Source organism: Sorex fumeus, unplaced genomic scaffold (assembly GCF_029834395.1).
Source record: "Sorex fumeus unplaced genomic scaffold, SorFum_2.1 ptg000077l, whole genome shotgun sequence".
NCBI classification, from domain to species: domain Eukaryota; kingdom Metazoa; phylum Chordata; class Mammalia; order Eulipotyphla; family Soricidae; genus Sorex; species Sorex fumeus.
In genome coordinates, this window is record NW_026606134.1 from 6,632,257 (window position 1) to 6,655,796 (window position 23,540).

General features: G+C 41.1%; 1 protein-coding gene across 1 annotated transcript in view; it reads right to left on the reverse strand.

Moving 5' to 3' along the window:
• The window catches only part of ADGRA3 (adhesion G protein-coupled receptor A3), a 132,050-nt gene that overhangs the window by 48,160 nt on the left and 60,350 nt on the right, over positions 1–23,540 (reverse strand). Inside the window, exons 5-8 of the mRNA XM_056130343.1 lie at positions 16,159–16,230; positions 12,744–12,904; positions 10,199–10,412; positions 1,098–1,262 (exon numbers count right to left, since the gene is read on the reverse strand). Of these exons, the coding sequence (XP_055986318.1) occupies positions 1,098–1,262; positions 10,199–10,412; positions 12,744–12,904; positions 16,159–16,230 (612 nt within the window). The remainder of the gene's footprint in view (positions 1–1,097; positions 1,263–10,198; positions 10,413–12,743; positions 12,905–16,158; positions 16,231–23,540) is intronic.

Genomic DNA, 23,540 nt, shown 5'->3' on the forward strand with positions numbered 1-23,540 from the left:
AGAAGGCAGCAGTTGTACCAATCAGTTCAACTAGTCAACAACCTTAACACTGCTTTGATGTCTGGCAATAAACTCATTATTTAAATTCTAAATATAAAAGACATTAAGCAAATAACATATTTAAGGGGCTTTAAGGCAACTCTAAGATATTGGTCAATGTTGATACTGTAAGATCAACATTGCAACCCCTATAAATTCAAAATTTTCTACTGAGAAATCGTCCTTTGACTCACTCTATTTATCTTAACACAGCCAAGTTTCAGACCACCCAATAGTCATCATTTTCCTAAGTCCCTCTTATTCGACTGCCCCAAGAACCAAACAGGGGATTGAAATTGTATTTGGGTTTCCTCTAACTATGTTGACTATGTATCTGCCATTAGTCACATTAAGGAACATGGGCTTCTGAAAATTCAGCTATAAAAGAGCCCTTGAAAGAATAGCTAACATTAAGCTGTCCAAATTTTGCAGCAGCTTAGTGAAATTTCCAAAATGTTTCCCTAAAGTCATGATTGTTTGAAATATTTTTTAAACTGAATCACTGTGAGATACACAGTTACAAAGCTGTTCATGATTGGGTTTCAGTCATGAAATGTTCCAACACCCGTTTCACCACTACCAATGTTCCCGTTATCCCTCCTGCCATCCCCCACCCCTGTCTGCCTCAGGCAGACAGAAAGTCATAATTCTTAACTTTAACCACAAAGGCAAAAGTTTAAAATGAGCACATCATAGGACCAGTGACGTGCCTCAAGTTATTAGGGCACTTGCATATGCGAAACCCTTAGTTCAAACTCCACCACCTTGAGCCTGCTTTCACAGTTGGGTATGGCTACAAAAACAAAAAATAACACTTCAGGTTTCATACTCCTGAGATATCTAAAGTGATAGTTATGAGGTAGATTTCGGGTGCCAACTTGTTTTAATCTTCATAAATAATTGTGAAGTCACTGTTGCTAAGAGTAATGCCTAGACAAATAAGTTAACTGATGTGCCTACCAATATATTTTTTAATTGAAGAACCAACCATGTGTCTTTGAGAATAAAATAAGACTTGGGGCAAATCAGACTTTTCCAGAAGGTTCCATATCACTGACCTGAAATCACCTTTGTTGTTCACCACCCTCTCAGGTGGACAGTACTGAGCGGAGCTTTCTAACACCACAATGTCCACAGTTCTTGTGTTGTTCCCACGTTTGGTCTGGACATGACAGCCCCAATTTCCAGTTGATCCAGCCTGAATATTAGAAATGGTTAGGGCACTGCATGAAGAAAGATTTTAAAAAGAGAGAAAATATGGTTAGGCAAGAAGGGAGGCAACACAGCCTTTGTCATACATTAATAAGTATAGTCTGAATTTATACGAGGGCCAAGCACTTTGCTTGCTAGGTGAAAATGAATTTAAAGCATAACCTCTCCACGAAGAGCATCTGTATCAAGTCAAGGCCAGGGAGAAAGGGACATTTAAAAGGCTAGAAGCTCATGAATAAAATTCAGTGTACATGATTCCTGAGATGGTTTACAAATAAGAGCAAGCAAAACACTGCAAAGCAAGGCAGGAGGGCAAAGCAAGGCAGAACCAGCAGGGCACAATTTCCAACAAAATGATTGGAGAAGCTTCAAAGTTAGAACTACCTTCTCACACTCTACAGGAAATACCCATGGATGAAATACAGCTATTATTACAAAGGGTGAAACTAAAATAGTTAAGGTAAAGTTTAGTATTTGAAAATTAAATATCTTTTTTTTTCTTTTTGGGTCATACCCAGTGATGCACAGGGGTTACTCCTGGCTCTGCACTCAGAAATCACCCCTGGCAGTGCTCAGGAGACCATATGGGATGCTGGGAATCGAACCCGGGTTGGCCACATGCAAGGCAAACGCCCTACCCGCTGTGCTATTGCTCCAGCCCCAAAAATTAAAATATAGGAAAAGGCTTCTCCTCAAAATAACTACAAGTCTCTTAAAGGATTCAGTAGATTATCAAGTATAGTTTGAGAAAAAAGGGGATTTTTCCATGTAATGGTATACTTCCACTTATAAAGCAGCTATATTTCTAAATAGTACAGAGTAGATTCGATTTTCAAGATGAAATCATAATTTAATATAAATCATATTTAGTATAAATCCTATTAATGAAAAGGCAAATGTTGAGCTTTCAATTAACCTTTATCCTCCTCCCACATGATCCCCAGTACACTTTGCTTTTATAGAGATACAAATGATAAAAAAAAATAGTCATAAAGCATGTACCATTTTAATTAACTTACAAAATTATATCTTGAGGTTAAGTCACATTTTTTTCTAGTCTCCTAAATCATTAATGACTGCACAACAACAAAGTTTCTAATAAAGTCTTTGAGGGACTGTTACACTAAGTCTCAGAAAATATTTACAATCTTTACTAAGCTAGTAAATAAACCAATATACAATCATTAATGTATTCAAGATAAAAGTGACACAGGAGTTTGACATTAAATGTAAATAACCAGAAAGTCTGTCGAATCATTCTATTCCATATAGCTCTAGTAAGCTAGGAAGAAACGTATTCAAGCTTTTTCCAGACTGGCTTGTGGGCCAGTGATAGAGCATCTCCTTGAATGTGTGAAGCTCGGGTTCAATTTATGGCACCAAATGGTCCCCCTGAGCACCACTAGAAGCAACACTTGAGCACTGACTGACCTGGGAGCAGTCCCCAGACCCTCCCCAAAAATAAATAATAAAATTTGCTTTTGCAAAATATCGTTCTCAAATCTAGAGGCAGGTGCACAGAACCTTCTCAAACTAGGTATCTGCTCTAGGATGCCCTGCACTCTAAGAAAATACAAGGGTTTTGATGAATTAAAACTCAGTTGCATACCTATGTTCTAACATCAGAGCTATGCCTATGTTCTAACATCAGAGCTATGTGTAAACCTAATCCACAATATTTTCTGTTTTAACTTCAGAGACCAGAGACAGTACAATAGACAGGGCACTTGCCTTGCACAAAGCTCACTCAGGTTCAATCCCTGGCACCCCAAATAGTTCCCTGAGCCTGGCCAGGAGAACTCTGCACACAGAACCAGGAGTAAGCCCTGAGCATTACTGGGTGTGGGGTCCAAAACAAAAACTAAACAAAAAAAATGCATGTTTAGATCATCAGAGCTACTTTTCTCATGGCTTTGTACTGCGGGACACTCAAAATTATTCTAAATTCACAATCAACCAGTTCATAGTAGTGTTACTTCCAGTAGTAGGTGACTATCACAAAATGCATGGTTTACTTATATTTTTTTGCATTTTGGGTCACACCCGATGATGCACAGGAGTTACTCCTGGTTCATGCACTCAGGGATTCCTCCTGGCGGTGCTCGGGGGACCATATGGGATGCTGGAAATCAAACCTAGGTCGGCTGCGTGCAAGGCAAACGCCCTACCCGCTGTGCTATTGCTCCAGCCCAAAAATGCAAGTTTTACACCATCTCAGCATCCCCCAATATGACATGAGCACAAGCAATGCCACGTGATCTCATGTTGACACTAAACTGGGTGTTACATGGTGTCTGACCAATGTCCAGGGTCACTATGCTTGCTCAAATACTTACAATTGTCCTCTGCAAACTCACAGTGCTCCCGGGGAACATTCTGAAAACTATAGTTCTGCTAGAACTTATAAATACTCTTTATAAAGTTCAGTAATATCTTAAATATCTGAAACCAATTACTGAAAATTCACCTTCGAGGAAAATGACAAACTTTGATTTTTTCCTAAGAAGGATCAATGATATGAGGAAATCAATGAAGAATCAATAAGATTTCAGATGAGCAATTCAGCAAACACACACTTTTGTCGTTCTCTGGGGTGTTTTGTTTGGGGAGGAGTACAGGAGGTTGATTTTTGAGCTAAACCAACAGTGTGAGGGCTTACTCCTGGCTCTGTGCACAGAGATCACTCCTGGTGGGCCTCAGGGAACATATGTGGCACTGGGAATTGAACCAAGATCAGCCACACGCAAAGCAAGCGCTTCACCTGCTGTACTTTATCTCGTCTGGAGCACACACTTTCTTTTGCTACAACATTATTATTTTTATGAGGCTCACTATAGGTAAAGAAATTTTAGGTCTGCATAAGAAAGATTTTCAATTCAGTGAAGTATCCAGACCATTAAGTAAAGTTGTTATCCTAAAAATTAAGTTCTTTGTACTGCTATAATGAACTCAGATTAAAATATGATGCAGAAATTAATTTATAAAGTTAATCTAGTTACTCTACAGTCACACATTTTTAGTTATAAATTAATTGCGCTTTTATTCAAAAGAGCTTATAATATCCTTCAAGTGTTATTTAGCATACCAATTATTATCTATATAAGAATCTGTTTAAAGCATATAATTTGATATATTGGTATATGTATACATATTTTCAAACTTTATAAATGATCACCATGGTGAAAATAATGTAACAATTAGAATTTTCTCACTGGAACTTAATAGATTCAAACAATGTCATCCCCTAATAAAGATACTCCACTTTCTGTAATTGCATTACAGCTCTGATCAAAGCAGTTTCCCTTCCATTAAGAAGTGTAAACTCTGAGAGCTGGATAAATAGCAAAGGAAGTGAAGGTGCTGCAGGTGACAAACCCCAGTTCAATCCCCAGCATCCCATAGGGTCCCGAGTACCATGAGGAGTGATCCCTGGGTACAGAGCCAGGAACAGACCCTGCGCACTGCTGGTGTGGCCCCAACCCCATCACCACGCCCGCTTAGCGGATAGTTCAAAGGGCTACAAGCCTCATGCTTCACATCCAAGAGACCTGGCTTCCGTCCCCAGCACATGTTCTCCTAAAGACTTAACAGAAACAGCCCTCAATGCTACTGCGTGTGGCCCAAAAACCAGGAAGAAGAAAGGAATCAAACCTCTGAACAAACTATAAAATGACAATTCCCCAGACTCATGGATGCAAACATATGGACGTTAATCCAAAGCAGGCAGAAGGCAGAGAGAAGCTAGCACAAGGAAGGGATTGGTGCTGGGAGACAAATGAGTAAAAAAAAAAAAAAATTGTTGTGGCTTAATCCCAGCAATACACTCTACTCAAACAGAAACTCACAATTTTACTGGCTGAAAACTCTAGGACAGAGATAGAAAAGAACCTGGTTGGGGAAAATGAATCTTGGAAGATGGCAGCTCACCACAGAGATGTCCCCGGACCCCAGGCAGAGCTGATTTCACCAGGAGGCCTCAGACGAACAGGCAGTCTCTCTCAAACCCCAGCAGCCACAAACCTCCGAAATAAAAACCCAGGTACGAGGGCCCAGTGACTGCAAACTCCAGGTCACATGAAGGGGGGTATGGGCCGGCCCTCCCCATCTCCCTCCCCATCTCCCTGCCCATCATGACCTGCCTCTGGGCACCATTTAAACACCTGAACAGCCAAGATTCAGAGACTCAAGAATGAATCTCGGAAGATGGCAGCTCACCACAGAGATGTCTCTGGAACCCAGTTATTTAAAGTTTTAGACGTGACATCCTACACTACTCATAATAAGCAATGCAAAGTAAATTATTTAGCATCTGCCTGTGGGGCAGGCTTTAGTGGTGGTGAGAAAATTCTAAATAATGGTGGAGGGAAGGGGTAATGGTGGTAGGATTGGTGCTGAAATAATTGAATGTAATCAATTACTGTGAACAACTTTATGAAAATAAAGTTGAAACAATAAAAACCTGACTGGAGCCCAAATTTCTGGATGTAAAATCCACTCAAGAGCTGGGGAAAGAGCTCAAGGGCAGAGTACGTGCCCAGGTATAAGGTCCTGGGTTGAGCCTCTACCCAGACAAAACCCACCCAGGTCTCTAAGGACCCTAGGTCAATACAATGGTTAGGAGCATAGCAAGCAAACTTAAATGCAGATCACCACTAAAAAAGGTAAGGTTAGACACAGTAAGCGCTAAAAGGACTGATTTTCTGTAAGAGAATCTACGAGTTAAGAGCCAAGGATAAGCAGTTTCTTTCTTCTTCTAAGGGTAGATAGAAAATATTGTAGGTTCTTTTGACCAAGGAGCAACACAGAAAATATGTAGGTACAAAATCTAAAGAGCAACAGTTTAGTCTATAAACAGCAGTTCTAGCAGTCAGGCCCAGCAGGTCAACTGGCTTCATAGCTATACTCTGAAAACGTCTCTATAATAAATCGCACGCAAGGTTAAGGAAAAAAACAAACTATTACCAGATGAATAATATTTTCTTTCATAAAAATAAAATAATATATAAGCCATATTCAGAGTAGTTAGTACTGAGAATCCCAAGATGTTAGAGTTAACAGGCAGTGATCTAAAGGCATCTATTGTGAATGTTCTAAGATGTAAATAAAAATATGCTTTTCATAATAAACATAGAATTTATATAAAATTCTGTAGAATACTCTAGCCCCCAAATCCCCATAGTCTCAATTGATAGCACATTGAATTTGTTAATTTTTTTCATGGGATTTCTAGGCATTTGCTATAATATTACTATAAAGCTGACCCAGCAGAGATTTTGTCAATTACAGATCTACCTTAAATATCCAAGTCTAGCTTTAAGAAATGGATAGGCAGGCCACTAACGGCTATAAACAAGTCCACAATCAACATCATAGTCAAGGGGAAAAAACTGAAAGTCTTCCCTCTGAGATCAGGCACAGAGCAAGAAAGTCCACTTTCTCCATGATTACTCAATTTCATCTTGGAAGTCCTCTGCACAACAATCAGACAAGAAGAAATCAAAGGAATCCAAACTGGAAAATAAGTAGTTAAGCTAATGTTATCTGCAGATGACATGATAATATCCAGAGTTCCTTAAGAGCTCCATTAAATACTCTCAGAAAAAATAAAATAATGCAGGCTACCAAACCAATACGCAAAAATCTGTTGCATTTCTATGAACAACCAATGATTAAGAAAAGTTTTTCCAAAACAGCAGGTACCTAAGAATTAACTGAAAAGATGTGGAAGATTGCACAGTGAAAACTATAAGCCATTATTTAAAGAACTGAAAGACAATGGAGATGTAAAAAAGAAAATGCAAAAATATTCCTGTTTTTTCTGGACTGAGTTTTCCGATTGGGAAATATTCTGAGTCAGAAGAATTAACAGTGCCAAAATGACCATTCTCACCAAAGCACTATAAAGAGTCAACATAAACCCATTAAAATTCCAACAGGAGTATTCAAGGACTTCTAGTAGAAAATGCCACTAGAATTTGTACAGCATCAAAACTCTCCAAAGAGCAAAGCAATTTTGAGCAAAAAGGTAAATGGGATAGAAGTATTGCACTTCCTCACATTAAATGACACTATAGAGCTATAATAATTAATACTGTGTGAGATTGTAATAAAGACAGATTCTCAGACCAATAGAATTGACAGTTCACGGATAAGCCCCCAGAGTTATGGACAGTCCATCTATAACAAAGAAGCTGGGTGTATAAAATAGAAGAAATTCCTTTCAATAAACAGTGCAGGGAAAACTGTATATTCACAAACAAAACAAAAAAAAAAGTGTGACTGGATCCTTATCTCATACCATATGTAAAAATTAATTCAAAGTGGATTCAAAACCTCGAAGAACTCGAGGTGAATTAAAGCAGAATCCAGAAAATACACCGAGAAAAACACCGACAGACTTCTCAGAATACGGAGCTCAGGGAGGTTTGACTCCACTGGAAAAGAAAACAAAAGTAAAAATAAACAAATGGGATTGTATCAAACTAAAAAGTTTTTGCAGAACAAAAGAAACTGAGGCTAAAATAAAAAGATACACTATAGAACTAGAGAAAATATTAGCTACCATATTTCATATAAAGGGCTAATGCCCAAAACATGCAGGGCCCTAACAAAGCTCAAACAACAGCAATAACAAAAAACCACATGACTCCATAAAAAATTGGGGAGAGGAGATGAACAGACACATCTCCACAAAAAGATAAAAGCCATATACAAGGCTGCTCAGATCAGGACTGGGTCTCCTCCACCCAGATCCCCCATCTTTCAGTAGCTAGGCGGCATACCCACCAACCGCCCCCCCCCAACCCCCCAGAGCCCTGTAATCCCATCAACAGCCAAGACCCAGAGACTATAAAACCAAGTTCCCAGAAGAGAGCAATGCAGAGTCTCCTGCCCCCAAACCTGGCTATCCCTCACTGGGGCCCCTTGGAGGGGGGTGGGGGTGGTGGTTGAGTTTCCCTCCCTGCCCTGAGCAGAGCCCTGGCAGCTGAAGACCTCCAGAACCAGTCACAGCCATGCTTAAGACCACTCTCCACACGCTCAGATGAGCCTCACACATGAAGGAACCAGCACAGGAATCCAGGCAAGCGGGACCCATGTCTGAGATCTCCAAGCCTGCTCGGATCGGGAATGGGCCTCCTCCACCCAGATCTCCCATCTTCCAGTACCTAGGCATCACACCCACCAACTGCCCTACCCCCACCCCCGGGCGCCTTGTAATCCCATCAATGGCCAAGACCCAGAGACTATAAAACCAAGCTCCCGGAATCGCATGGCTGCATTTGCGGCAGTGCAACTTCTTATTGTCTAGTTCTCGCTCTTGGAGAACCTGGCAGGCTACCTAGAGTATCCTGTCCGCACAGCAGAGTCTGGTATGCTCCCCATGGCGTATTCGATATGCCAAAACCCAGTAACAATGATGGGTCTCATTTCCCTGACCCTGAAAGAGCCTCCAATGTGGCACTTGCTAAAATCTCAGGGCTAGGATGAATGGAGACATTACTGGTGCCTGCTCAAGGAAACAGAAGAACAACAGGATAACAGTGACAGTGAGTTATCATTCACACCACTGAAATAGCATATATCAATAATAATAATATCAATAATAATAATAGAAATAACTAATGCTGGTGGGAAGGTCATCTGGTTCAGTCTCTATGGAAAACAGTATACAGACTTTCCAAAATGAACAGTTTCCATCTGAGCCAATGACCCCACTTCTTGACATTTAGCCCACCAAACACAAAGACATTTACCAGAAAAGATACACACACCTATGTTCATTGCTATGCTTAGTACAAAAGCAGGATATGGAAACAACCCAAACGTTCAAAAACAGATTAGTGGATACAGAAGATGCAATACTATATACACAACAGACTGTCACACAGGTAGCAGAGAAAAGAGAAAGACTCGTGGTCCACTGCAACTTTGATGGGTCTTGAGGGCACAGTGTTAAATGAAGGGTAAGTACCTAATGACCTCACTCATCTCTGGCATAGAAAGAAACAATAGAGTATGGAATAAGGATAAACCTTTGTCCTTCGGTTGCAGAATTGGGATTACTAAAGTGGAAGGGATTGGAGGGGAGGGATGGACTAGAAATAACTCAAAGATGGTGGTGGGAGGCTGAAGCCATAGCACAGTGGGTAGGGCATTTGCCTTGCATGCGGCTGACCTGGGTTTGATTCCCAGCATCCCATAAGGTCCTCCAAGCACTGCCAGGAGTAATTCCTGAGTGCAGAGCCTGTAAATTGCTGGGGTGTGATCCCCGCCCCTAACCCCACAAAGAAAGCCAAAAAAAAAAAAGATAGTGGTGTTCTGGGAACCTCTAGTAATGAAGGGTCAGTAACTATGTATATCAACACTAAAAACATTAAGACTACTGCAAACATGCTGCCCAAAATAGTTGACTTAAAAAATATTAAAAAAAAAAAGAAGTTAATTCCTACCTACTAAAATTCTACCAAAATAAATATATGGTAAGTGAAAAAAATCTCATATATTTTACTCTCTTTTTTTAACCTTGTGTGAAAACTTCATTCAAATTGACTATTTAGAAGCTCACACCTTTTTTCCTGGCGCTGGAAAAACGGAAGTGTCTAAAAATGTAATATTAATCATAAGACAGTGAAAAGTGTGTGATTCATAAAAGTGAAAGCATGAATTATCAGCATGAAAGTCTAACAGGGAAAATTTATATTTTCTTTCATCCTAAAATCTTCAAGAAAAAAGTCTCCAAAACCACCTTTATGATTTTTTCCTCTTAAATCTTGATGGACAAAGGCAGCTATTTAATTTCAGAAAATGAGCATCAATTAGGAAAATGCCAAATGCTTGAATTTTTAAATGCAAAAAGATAAAATATTAATGAAGTCCAACTAAACAGCTCAATTCTGAAACAATAATTAAGATTTACAGAGACAATTCCTCATCTACAAAAGGTTACCTTGCAATCAAGGAGCAGTTGTGAATCATGTTCTTTTCAACAAAGATACCTTGCGATTCGTCAGTTTCAACTATTCGCCCATCCTGGTACCATAACACTTGCATGTCCTGATCAATATACGAAGCCATGCACTGGAAGGGAAGGCTGTCTCCTTCAAACACGACTTGGCGATGAGATGGAGTCATGTAGAAAGATGGTAATTCAAGGGGAGGATCTAGGCACAGTAAAGCCAAGACTGAGATTACAGTTCAGAAATACGTTGTAAAAATTTCAATGAAAATGAAAGAGACAGATATTCTTCACTAACCAGCAGCCTAGTTCTAGCTAGTATCTATAAGACTGCTGGATTAGATGGGACCGAGCTGAAAAGAAGATCAAGTAAAATGAAAATGAATCTGTTTCGCAGTCTGATCATGGGAGGTGTTCCTCTTCCATGGTATCATATGATACTGTATGAGCACAAAGTCAATACTCAAATAAGAAATAAGTTGCAATGTAGTATTTAAACTTCTAGAATGAAACTGATACATAAACACTGACAAAGATACAATTTAAAATACACTTAATATTACATTCAGTAAAACCACTGGTTTCTGGTTATAAAAGTAATGCATACGTCTCATAGAATATTTGGAATATCGTAGAATACTGCAACATACAAAGAAAGAGAGAAATATCTTCTAAGATTCCAGAACTTATGATCATTTTCAAAAAGCTATACATATTTCTTCGCAGTGAAAAAAAGAAGGGGGGGCTGTAAATACACAGAGAAGTGTGTATAAGTAACATGGGTTCACTAATTGTTTTTATATAGTTTATTTATCTAATGTGACAAATTCTACTTTTCTTAGTTATCTATCCTAAGAGATAAAAGCAAATTTGTAAAGAAAGATACAAGGAAACTATCTCTCGCATTGTTTATATAGTGAGAAACTATTAACCTAAATATATAGTAAAAAGGAAGTTAACTTACACAGACACAGACACAGACACACAGACACACAGACACACAGACACAGATTGGTGGTGTCAACTCATATAATTAAAAATTTAGTTTTATTATTATATATATTATATATATTATATATATTATATAATTAAAAATTTAGTTTTATTATTATCAAGTTATCTCATTCCTACTTTGGACGAACTGGAAGGCTACCGAATATAACCTGCCCACACGGCAGAGTCTGGCAAACTCTCCGTGGCGTACCCAATATGACAAATACCAGTAACCATGATGGGTCTCATTCTCCTAAGCCTGAAAGAGCCTTGAATATGGCACTTTTAAAAAAAATCTCAGGGCTAGGACGAAGGAGATGTTACTGGGGCCTGCTCAAGGCAATCGACAAACAACAGGAGGGTCGTGATCATGATTTCAAGTTTAAAGACTATAAAAATATCACTGAACTATGGTCAAAAGACAGAAAGAATTTAAAATAATACACCAAAGTACCTGACACTTTTGGCCATTAAGTGATAAGAATATAAGCACAGGTTTTGCTTTATGCTTCTTTCCATTTTCATTTCCCTTAGTTGCAGAGAGGTACAACTGACGAAATTATAGGATACTCAAAGTACCAGTTTGGTATGCTTCCACATTATTTCCTTTCATAAATCTTAATTTTCTCCCACTGAGCATATTAAACTTGTAAAGTAATTAACAACGAAGAGAAAAAGAAAAACTGGACAGACTATTTCTTCCCAAACACAACAAGTAAATTAGAACCTCTATTATTTTAAGAACTGTTCTTTCTTTATGTGCATTTTTAAATTTTCATCAAGCCTCCATATTTTTTTCAAAATTATGAATTTCAATATGATTTCACTAAATAAGTATATTACAAGTGACTGAATCAACTACCTACTTTTGAGAATTCTATGTATGCATATATATACAAAGTCTGAAGATTTACAAGCATAGCTAATCCTTTCCTAATGATCATTTCCTAAATTCTCTCGAATATAATCTCTACTTGACGTATATTATCCCTTATTAATCTTCACCTATCCGTTAACACTGATAAATACTTGCTGCTAAACTATACTTCAGAAAGATCCTATCTGAGGCCAAAGCTATAACAGAGTGGGTAAGACTTCTGCCTTGCATGCAAGCCAACCTAGGTTCAATTCCTGGCAACACTGTATGGTCCCCCAAGTCTGCCAGGAGTGATCGGAGCAATCATAAGCCCTGAGCAGTGCCAGGTGTGACCCAAAAGCTTAAAAAAAAAATCCCTCCTACATTCATACTCTAGCAACAATGATTCCATCCTAAGATTTTATTCTATTAACAAAGTCGACAATTTGTGCTTTCCTCTAAATTGTGTTTTTATAAAGAAAGCTATTCAGAGATCTGACAAACACCTATCAAAAAAATTAACATAAACTGACTTAAGTTGGCATAAACAAAATATCATCACATCCATGCAGATTCATGATCACATACTGGGCACTATACAAGAGTGTGGAGAACTTCACGACCTGTCAAGAAAAAATTAAGAGAGCAAGTGAGCTGGTAAGCACTACTTTGTACTTTCTCCCTTACCGCACGTTAAGAGCTCCTGCCTCACGCTTGTGACAGGCTGGGCCTGCAGAGACTTAGGGTAAACACAGCGCGTGTCCCGGATAGTGATGTTCCTCTCCTTGACCCAATGATGCATCCATAATATGTTACAATCGCACAAAAGATACTCAGTCTGAAATTCCCTGCAACATGACAAAAGAGAGAGTGAGTGAAATCCAAGGGCACGATTGATCATACACTGGGGTGGGCTTAGGTTGGCAGACACATGGCCACTCACCCTCACTGTGTCCCCACACAATCCACTGTCCAGATGCAAGCTCCTTTCCCACTTTTTCCTTTCCAATGAGGTGACCGGCAGAGTCTGACCAGAGCCTGAGCCCAGCACTCTGCCTTACTGCCTCAAGAACTGATGCTGCTTTTTAGCAAAACTCGTGTGCATACAACATCATCCTTTTTCATGCAATGGGTTCTTTCACCCCAGGACCCTGCACTCTCAAATCTTCATCTTTTTTTGTCTATAACTGCCCACTTAAATGAGTCAGAAGGAGAGGGACAGAGAGAATGAACTGCATTCACATTTGTGGTACATAAAAAATATATAGTAGAAGACTAATATCCATGGCCAGGGAAAACGGGATAGGAGGACTGGTCAATGGCTGGAATCAACCACAAGTGTGTATGGTGGAGGGTAGGTAAGATAGAGGAGGTCTGACAATAATAGCTCAGAATGATCATGCGGGACAAGCACTGAGTGTTAAAAGTGGGCAAAGGAAAGGATACTCCTGATAACCTTTCAGTATATGTTGTGCAAACCACAATGTCCAAAAGGGGGTAGGAGGGGAGGGTGAAGGGAGGGAACCTGGGGACACTGGTGCTGGGAAATGGGAGGAGGGAGGATGAGTGTTGGAACACGGTATGACTGAAACCTAATCATAAACAGCTTTGTAAGGGTCTATCTCTAAGCAATTGGATAAAAAATAAGTTAAAAAAAAACACTTCAAATGAAAAATTAACAAACATTTTAAAACTTAATTAAAGAAATTAATAAATAATACATAAACTCTGCCCACACATCGTAAGGCATGGGGGACTAGTGTTGTACACTGAAGCTTCCTGTGCTTTTTCCAGCAATACTCTGCAGCAGAATGCCCCACTAACTCTTTCTTATAGTCATAGTCTGTTTCACAAAAGTATAAACTCCAGAAAGAATTCTGTGTGACGTTTCCATTTCCGTTATATACAAAGTTAATACTACAGATATTTACAGACCTCAGGGATGCTGGTCAAAATGACATAAACAAGAGGGGCTGGAGTGATAGTACAGCTGACCCAGGTTTGATCCTCAGCATCCCCTGAGCACCATCAGGATTAATTCCTGAGCGCAGAGGCAGAAGGAGGTCCTGAGCATGGGGCAAGTGTAGCCCAAAAAGCAAACAAGCCAACAAAACAAGAATGCCTGAAGATCCATATGAAAGAACTAGGGGAATTATCTTTATTTGAATCCCAAAATTGTATAACTGGCACTTCCAAAAAACAAAAGGGGATTCTTCAGAGACTAGGTAGAAGCACTAGAATTTCGTGACTGTCTGAGGAAGCACTTGTGAGCTACCAAAAAAAAAAAACAAGTCCAACTAACAGAGATACAAAAATGCCAATACCCTTCTCTTCCAACCTGGAGACATAATCTCACAGGAATAAGAACAGAAGCAGAGCCAAGATGGAATGCAGGGGCCGGAGCGATAGCACAGTGTGTAGGGTGTTTGCCTTGCACGCAGCTGACCTGGGTTCAATTCCCAGCATCCCATATGGTACCGCCAGGAGTAATTCTTTAGTACAAAGCCGGGAGTAATCCCTATGCATCACCAGTTGTGACCCAAAAGGTGGGGAAAAAAAGATGGAATGCAGTGGTCAGGGATGCAACACAAAGAGCAGGAGCACGTGCGGGACCCACAACACCCCAAGCTGATCCTCAGCTGGAACCCCCAGAGAATCACGGACTGTGGCCAGGCAGCCTCCAGAGCAGGGGCATAGCACTACATGGATCTCCCTGCACAAGGCAGGGAGTGACGCCCCATGCTCCCAAAGTAAATAAAATGTAATGTGTTCTTCACAAACAAAGCGACAAAGAGCAAAGAGATGAGTCAGTTCTTCTAGTAAGCTGTGTTCCAGCTTTCATCTCACTGGCTTTTCTAGGGGTGGAAGGCTGAATGCAGGCAGGGTAAATAAATGTGAGAACAAGAGAGAAAAGAAATTTTAAAAAACAAAGGACAACACGCAAATGCTAATTCCTACACAACATTGCAGGGTTTGGGTTTTTTTTTTTTGTTTTTTTTTTGTTTGTTTGTTTGTTTTTAGTACCACCAGGTAACTGTCCCTGTTTTCAAATGAAAATATTATCACAATCTTACGACAGCCTGATAGTTCTTTGCAATCTTTTTTGTTTCCTAAACTGCATACTGATGGCAGACCTGAGTTTGATGCAAATGTGAAAAGATGAGGATTTTAGGGACTGTTCCCCTAGACGATGAAAGCCAGCACAGACACCTAATAGCAGGACCCATAAAAACTGCTCGATGAGATTAACATATAGAGTTTGAAAAGGAAAGACAGATCAAATGAAGAAAAGAGGAGGGAGGGAAAAAAAAGATAAAAGAGAGGGAAGGAAGAAAGGCCTCAGCATACACTTGGTAGAGAGAACAGTTTTCTCTGGGTGGAAAGGGCTCAATCTCCTAACTTGTATACAAGAAGTATTTGAAAAGCAGTAAATGCATTTAACTGTGATTGCAAAACTATAAGCATAACTGATAGTTTGAAAAAAGCCAAGGCTGATGTGCAAATAGCTTTCAAAAGTAACTCCTGCACTTAGTAAAACTGTTTAAGGTAGGTTTTTAGGTACCAAAGCCAATACTAAAACTACACAAAATTGAATAAATTAGGATCTTTTGGTGATTTCATAAAGCTGACCTTTTTTTAAATCTTCCTAGAAATGTCAGTAATACATTAAGTTGTGAATTTAGTGTGAAAAAGGGAACACAATAAAATAAATTGTCTTACCTATAATACGTTCTTAACCATAAATTCTTCATAAGGAGGGATATTTATATTTTGAGGATTAAATTCGTCAAACAACAAATAATTTCACATTGAAAACAAAGACAAAACGGGAGAATTATCTACTCATCTATTCTAAATATAATTTAGTAATGCAGTACTCCAAGGAAAAATAACAGTGCCCTAGTCAAAAATATATTATTAAAGCTTATAGTACATTTTCAAGGTGAATAAAAAAAGCACTCAAGTGAGATTCTAATTTTCAGAAAATAAAAAAAATTCTCCCATGAAGTCCCTTATGCCACATAAGAACTGTTTTTAATTTTCAAAATCTACGCTGTATTTCTCAAAACTAGTGAACAACAACAACAAAAATCTTACTTACAAAACCCGTAATGAGCCAAGATAATCAAAAGTTCCTTGAGATAATGAAGAAAACAAATTCCCGGAAAGGTTTCTGGAAAATAAAGAAAAGAGTTTCACTTTAAATAGATACTTCCAATTTTGCATCATTTTATAATAATGCATATTTGTTAAATGTGTGAATTTAAAAAAAAACTAACAATTTGTAGAAGTTGCTTGAAACCATGTTAAAGCAATAGCTAGGAGGTGTTTGCTGCAAGGTTGAAAAGAAATTTGTTCTTAGTCTTATAGGAAATAACAAACACAACTACAGGCTTTTTCTGTCAAACAATGAGTGAATCTGAAGGTTTTGTTACTGAATTAGATCCTGAGACACATTCCTGTTACAACGAGTACCACTCTTCATGTCTGTACTAGGTATTGTTTAAGAAATTGAAAATATGAAAAAAAAAGCGAGGTAAGAAAAAAAGCGAGGTAAGATCTAAAAGATGAGTGGCCACAACATACAATCACAATCACGATCACGATCATCCTGTTGTTCATCGACTGCCTCAAGCAGGCACCAGTAATGTCTCCTTAGTCCTAGCCCTGAGATTTTAAAGTGCCATATTCAAGGATCTTTCAGGGTTAGGAGAACGAGACCCATCATTGTTACTGGTATTTGGCATATTGGGTACACCATGGGGAGTTTGCAAGACTCTGCCGTGTGGGCAGGTTACATTCGGTAGCCTGCTAGGTTGTCCAAAGTAAGAATGAGATAACAAGATGTCGCTCGGCCACGAATGCTTCCAGGAGCTGGGTTTTATAGTCTCTGGGTCTTGGTCGTTGATGGGATTACACGGCGTGGCGGGGGGGGGGGGGGGGGGGGGGGGGTTGACCCCTGCCTATGGAAGATGGAGGATCTGGGTGGAGGATGCTCAGCGCCAATCCAAGCAGGCTTGGAGATCTCGACCCTGGGACGCGCATGCCTGTGTTCCTCTGCCGGTTTCTTCATCCGTGTGGAGAGTGGTCTCAGCATGGTTGTGGCTAACTCTGGAGGTCTTCGGCTGCCAGGATTCTGCTTGGGGCAGGAAGGGAAACTCAACCCACCCCCCTTCAAGGGGCCCTGGCGAGGACAACCAGGAGTGGGGGCAGGAGACTCTGCACTGTTCTCTTCCGGACACAACACACAATGATGTGAAAAATGTGAGCAGAGAGCAAAAGCCCAGAGTTGAAAATATGCATTGCGGAGACAATTCACTGTCAGAGTCAGCCAGGCAAATGACTACCCAGCCTCCCCACCAGCAAAGGGCTTTAATAAATACCCACACCCGGCAAGCTACCGAGAGTATCTTGCCCGCATGGCAGAGCCTGGCAACGTACCCGTGACGTATTCGATATGCCAAACACAGTAACAACAAGTCTCACAATGGAGATGTTACTGGGCCCGCTCGAGCAAATAGATGAACAACGGGAGAATCATGACCGTGACCGTGACCCTAGGAGGTCTTTGCTTGAATTAAAACTCCCATCAACGGCCAAGACTCAGAAACTATAAAAACCAGCTCCCGGAAGAGAACAGTGCAGTCTTCTGCCCCCGCGCCTGACTGTCCTCGCTCGCCGGGATCCCTTGGAGGGGAGCGGGTTGAGCTTTCCTCCCCGCTCTGACCAGGGCTCCGGCAGCCAAAGACCTCCAGGACCAGCCACCACCATGCTGAGACCACTCTCTGCACACATGAAGGTACTGGCAGAGGGACAATGTCACGCGGGTTCCGGGGCCGAGATCTCCAAGCCTACTTGGATTTGGGCCGAGCATACTCCACCCAGATCCTCCAAATTCCAGTAGGCGGGGGGTCACACCCACCAACTGGCCCCCTGGCGCTGTGCAATCCCATCAACGGCCAAGACTCAGAGATTATAAAAACCAGCTCCCAGAATGTGAATGCGGCTGCGCAACATCTTATTATAATATCTTATTATCTCATTCCTACTTTGGACAAACTGGCAGATTAATGTAACCTGCCCACATGGCAGAGTCTGGCAAACTCCCCTTGGCGTACCCAATATGCCAAACACCAGTAACAATGATGGGTCTCATTCTCCTAAAGAGCCTTGAATATAATCTCAGGGCTACGATGAAGGAGACATTACTGGGGCAATGCTCGAGGCAATCGACGAATAACAGGATGATTTGTGATTTGTGAAAACTCAGAACACACTGCACTGCAATTTGAGTCCTTTGTGACATTCATGAAGATTTCTCCTGAGCATCTCTTCCACATTCTGCTAAGAGCTCCAAGAGGGAAGAGAACTATGGGTCTTGGGGCTAGAATGATAGTACAGTGCATAGGGCGTTTGCCTTGCACATGGCCAGCCCCGGTTTGATCCCTGGCATCCCATATGGTTCCCTGAGCACTGCCAAGGGGTAATAATTTCTAAGTGAAGAGGCAGGAGTAACCCCTGGGCATTGCCAGTATGACCCAAAAAGAAAAAAGAGACAGACACACAGATAGGCAGACAGAAAATTGTGGGTCTTTTTTTTTGTTGTTGTTTATATTTATTTATTGAATCACTGTGGGAAAAGTTACAAAGCTTTCAAGATTAAGTCTTGGTCATACAATGATCAAACACCTTTCCCTTCATCAGTACATATTTTTCACCACCCAAGAACCCCAATATACCCCCCCTCCCACCCCTCCCAATGCCTGTGAGGCAGATGATTTCTGCTTAACTCTACTTTGATTACATTATTACTGCTTAGAATTTCCCCCCAACAATCAGAACTGCTGAAAAGGCATTGTGAAAAAATTTGTTTTCTATAGCTGGTCATGAAAACCATATGATGTCGCGTGGCTGCAATAGCGGCCGCGTGATTTTGGATTTCTAATATTTTCCTAATTAAGTCTGGAGGGATTTCTGCCGAGAGCCAGATAATTACAAGATTGGTTTCTGTGCGTCTGGTGTTATAGCCATGCTAGATAGTCGCTAGTGGGGGGGGCAACTCGTGACCTCGGTAGGGGCGTGAAGGATGAGTTGGTACCGCCCCCTTCCCATGAGACTGCAGTTGCCCTGTATAAGCTCTGAGGCGGCGGCCACCTTGCTGCTGGGGGGGGGGGGGGGGGGGGTATGGCAGAAGGGAGCAACGCTCTTCCTCCCAGGGAAGCATGGCGCCATAGTTTAATGCATAGTCCATTCACTTTTCTGCCGTAAACTGCCGGCCCTCTGGATTAAGTCCTTTTGTCTCTGGAGCAATGGCCGTGCCGGGAGAGCCGCTTCTGGGGGGGGGCAACTCGTGATCTTGGTAGGGTGAAGGACAAGCTGGTACTGCCCCCCTTCAGTGGGTCTTAATTAGCAGGGTACTACCTCTGACATCTAGCAACATGATGCAGTATACAGTAGGTGCACAATAACGGGCTGAAGGATGGCAACATGAAGATCACACCTGGAAAAGCATTCTACACCAGAAAGGGCCTGAGGGTGCTGGGAGAAGGGTGTGCTCCAACCCCACCACCTGTTTTATACTGTGACTGTATCAAGAACCTGGAGCAAAACACCCCTTCAATGAGAAGACAATATGAGACAAAGGATCATCCTCCAACAAGTAACACACAATGACTTTCATGAATGCATCATGGATTGTTGTTTACAAATCTCTTAAAAAGAGCTTCTTCCCCCCCCCCCCCCATTTTAATGCTTTAGTGAGGTATGATTAAACATGTATTATCAGTGTGTAATAGGTGAATGTGTATGCTTACACACACACAACCAACATGCAGCTTTTTTAATCTGCTCATTCACTGATGAGTAGTATCCATGATCAATACCTTCGTAGTGGTAAATAATACTGCAAGAACAGCAGTGCACGTGTATTTTCAAATTACATATTTTCATTTTCTGCAATAAATACTGAGAAATGAAATTGCTGAATCATTCAGTAGCTCAATGTTTCAGTTCTGGAGGTACCCTCACACTATCCCTAGTGAATGTACCAATTTTCATTTCCAACAACCTTACGTCTAGGGTTCCCTTTCCCAGAGCCTCACCAAACACCTGTTCTTTCTTTGCCTTTTGAGAACGGTCAACTTAACAGGTGATTTTGATTTGTATTTTTCTGACAACAAGTGAGGCTGAATATGTTTTTTACCATCTGCCCACTGAAAAAAATGTCTACTGAGAAACTGCAGATATTGACCCCAGATACATATATGACTTGCAAATATTTTCTCCCATTCAGTAGGTTTTTGTCACCTAGCTATTTCCTTTGTCCTGTAGACACTTCAATGTGCATAATCCCACTCACTTATCTTTGTGTTTGCCTTGGGAGTGGCCTCAAAAAATCATCAACCAAGATAAAAGTCAACCTGCATCTTTGTTCTGTAACTTTTATGGTCTCAGACTTCAAGGTCAAACTTTAATCCATTCTGAATTAATCTCTGTATAAGACAATGCGCCCATTTCCCCAGCGCCATTTTTGAAGAGACTGCCTTTCCTCATTGTATATTTTTGTCTCCATTGTCCTAAATGTATTGTCATTGTCCTAAATTAATTGGTCTTTTTTTTTGCTTTTTGGGTCACACCCGGCAATACTCAGGGGTTCCTCCTGGTTCTGCACTCAGGAATTATTCCTGGCAGCGCTCGGGAGGACCATATGGGATGCTGGGAATTGAACCCGGGTCAGTCAAGTGCAAGGCAAATGCCCTACCCACTGTGCTATCGCTGCAGTCCTTTATATAATGAAGGACATTTTCGTATCTATTCCTATCTATTGATATATGTCTGTGACTAAAGTTCACCTCTGACAGCCAAAACTCAGTAATACAGTTTGAAATAAGACAGTGTGATCGTTCCAGCTCTGTTTGCTTCATCAAAACTACTTTGGCTATGCCGAGTCCTTGTGGACCCATAGCAATTGTAGAAGTGTTTGGTTCTATTTCTGTGAAAGTTATCACAGGAATTTTGATTGGAGTTACACTGAGTTGGTTTAATGCTTGGGTAAAATGGGCATGTTAATAATATTCTTCCAATGCAGGACTGGGAATTATCTTTCATTTTATTCGTATCCTCTTCGATTTCTTTCATCAATTTTTTACTGTTTTCATGCACATATTTCTCAATTGCTTGGTTATTTTCTTTTCCTAGGTCATTTTCTTTTGGGGGTTGGAAGGTTTTCTCAAGCAGCTCACAGAGCGCGGGGGTGACTCTCAGTGACAGTCATCAGGGTTGGCCTGAGGATGCTTCTCCAGTTCTGCCATGTCAGGGTCAACCAGGGCACCCCAAAGCACTGGGAGGCCATTAGGGCCATACCTGGTAGTGTCCAGGGGCTACTCCTGGTGGTGCTGAGACGGTGGAGCAGCATGCAGGGGTAGGGGGGAAACTGGGGCACTACACAAAGAAACTGGGCACCCCATATGTGCCCCTAAATCCTATACCTTTGAGGAAAAAAAAAATCAAGCAGTGGCACTTGATTTTTTTCTCAATGCAATTGTAAAAGGCACTTTTTCTTAATTTATCTTGCTGATTGTTATTGGTATAAGAAACACAAGGGATTCTTATATATTGATTTTTGTAGCCTACAATGCTATTGAATTCGTTGATTAACGTTAACAGGTTTTTGATTAAGTTTTTAGAGCTTTCTCTCCACAATCTCACGTTATTTGCAGATCGGCACAAGTTTACTGCCTGCATTACAATTTGGATAACATTCATTTCTCTATCTTGCCAAACTTCTCTGCCAGGATTTCTACTGCTATGCTGAATGCAAGCAGCCATAGTCGGCATCCTAACCTTGCTGCTGATCTGAGAGGGAAAGCTCTTGCTTGGCTTTTCGCTGTTAAATATGATGTTGCATTTACAAGAGCGGCATGAAAGGGAGAGAGAGTGTCAGGGGTAACGTGCTGGCCTTGCACACGGCTGGCCCCAGCTCCATGGACCCCTGACACAGTCGACCCCCTAGCATAGCTGAGAGCAATGCCCATGCAACATGCCCCCACCCCCCCTCCAAAAAGCAAAGTCAAAATAATCTGGTACTGCCTGAGCTACAAAAATTATCTCAATGAAATTCCAAAGTAGAAGCCCGATGGTGTTTTTATCATGTTGTTCACCTAGACAAATGTTGGGCTGGAGCTATAGCATAGTGGGTAGGGCCTTGCACGCGGCCGACCCGAGTTCGATTCCTCCGTCCCTCTAGGAGAGCCTGGCAAGCTACCGAGAGTAACCTGCCCTCACGGCAGAGCCTGGCAAGCTCCCCGTGTCCTATTTGATATGCCAAAACCAGTAACAACAAGTCTCACAACGAAGACGTTACTGGTGCCCGCTCGAGCAAATCGATGAACAACGGGAGGAGAACAGTGTTACAGTGCTACAGTGCAGATAAATATCCTTCTGTTATCCCCAATGTGTAAATTTTCACAAGAGGAAATACAAAAAACAAATCAGGCTCCCCATACTAGCCCCTGCTAGGTGGGGTTAGGCTAAGGAGAGTTGGGGGGAGAGGGGGCCTCTGTAACAATCTAGGGGCACAGAGAACTTGTTGGGGGGGGCTTTCTGTTTGTCCACTTGAATACAGATATTCAGGGAGAAAGTGAGTGGGAATTTTTATTTTTTTTTTCCTGGAAAGGCAGCAGTAGGTCAACGAAGTTTGGGAGCCTTTGCTCTCTTTCAAAATGTTCACTCTCAGGATGCAGGAATCAAAATAAACCATTAAAAAAAAAAAAAGCCATGTACCCTAAGGAAGTCGTGTTTCAGCTGTGTTGCCTGAAGAACATTTGCTTACGGCTCAAATCCCTACACTAAACTATAAAATCACCTGGAAGCAAAATCAACTCGAGTGTACTGCAGGCTCTTTTTCATTACCTGAGTCATAGCCACCCCCAATTATAATGATTTCTCTGTCATAAATGCCTCATTTTGCCAATTCTTAGCCAGTCCTCAAAACTAAGCCTGGTGGAAAGAAAACTGCAACGGACTTAATAATTTCAAGTCATGAGAAAAATCTTTTCTTTAGAAACACTAAGTTGCAGTACGTGTCCTGTTCCCCAGTGAAAGGTTACAATCAGAAGCACTGAAAGCTGGCGGATTCAGCTTTAGTACTCCATTCTACTCTATTCCATTAAACACCTTCCCTTCCTGGAGAGATGCAGTGATCTCACTATATATGCCCATAACATGGCTCTTTCAAAGTTAGCGTGAATAAAACAGAAGAAATAACTATTACTTCACTCTCAGCCAGGCTGGTTTTCCTTTCCAATCTGATTCTTTGAAATCTTCTGGACTATCTGCTCAGGTTTGATCACTTGGAAAAAAATTTTCCCAGGCCTGGGGTCAGAGAGATAGCACAGTGGGGTAGGGTGTTTGCTTTGCAGTGGCGACCTAGGTTCGATACCCCGGCATCCCATATGGTCCCGAGTTTTCCAGGAGCAATTCCTA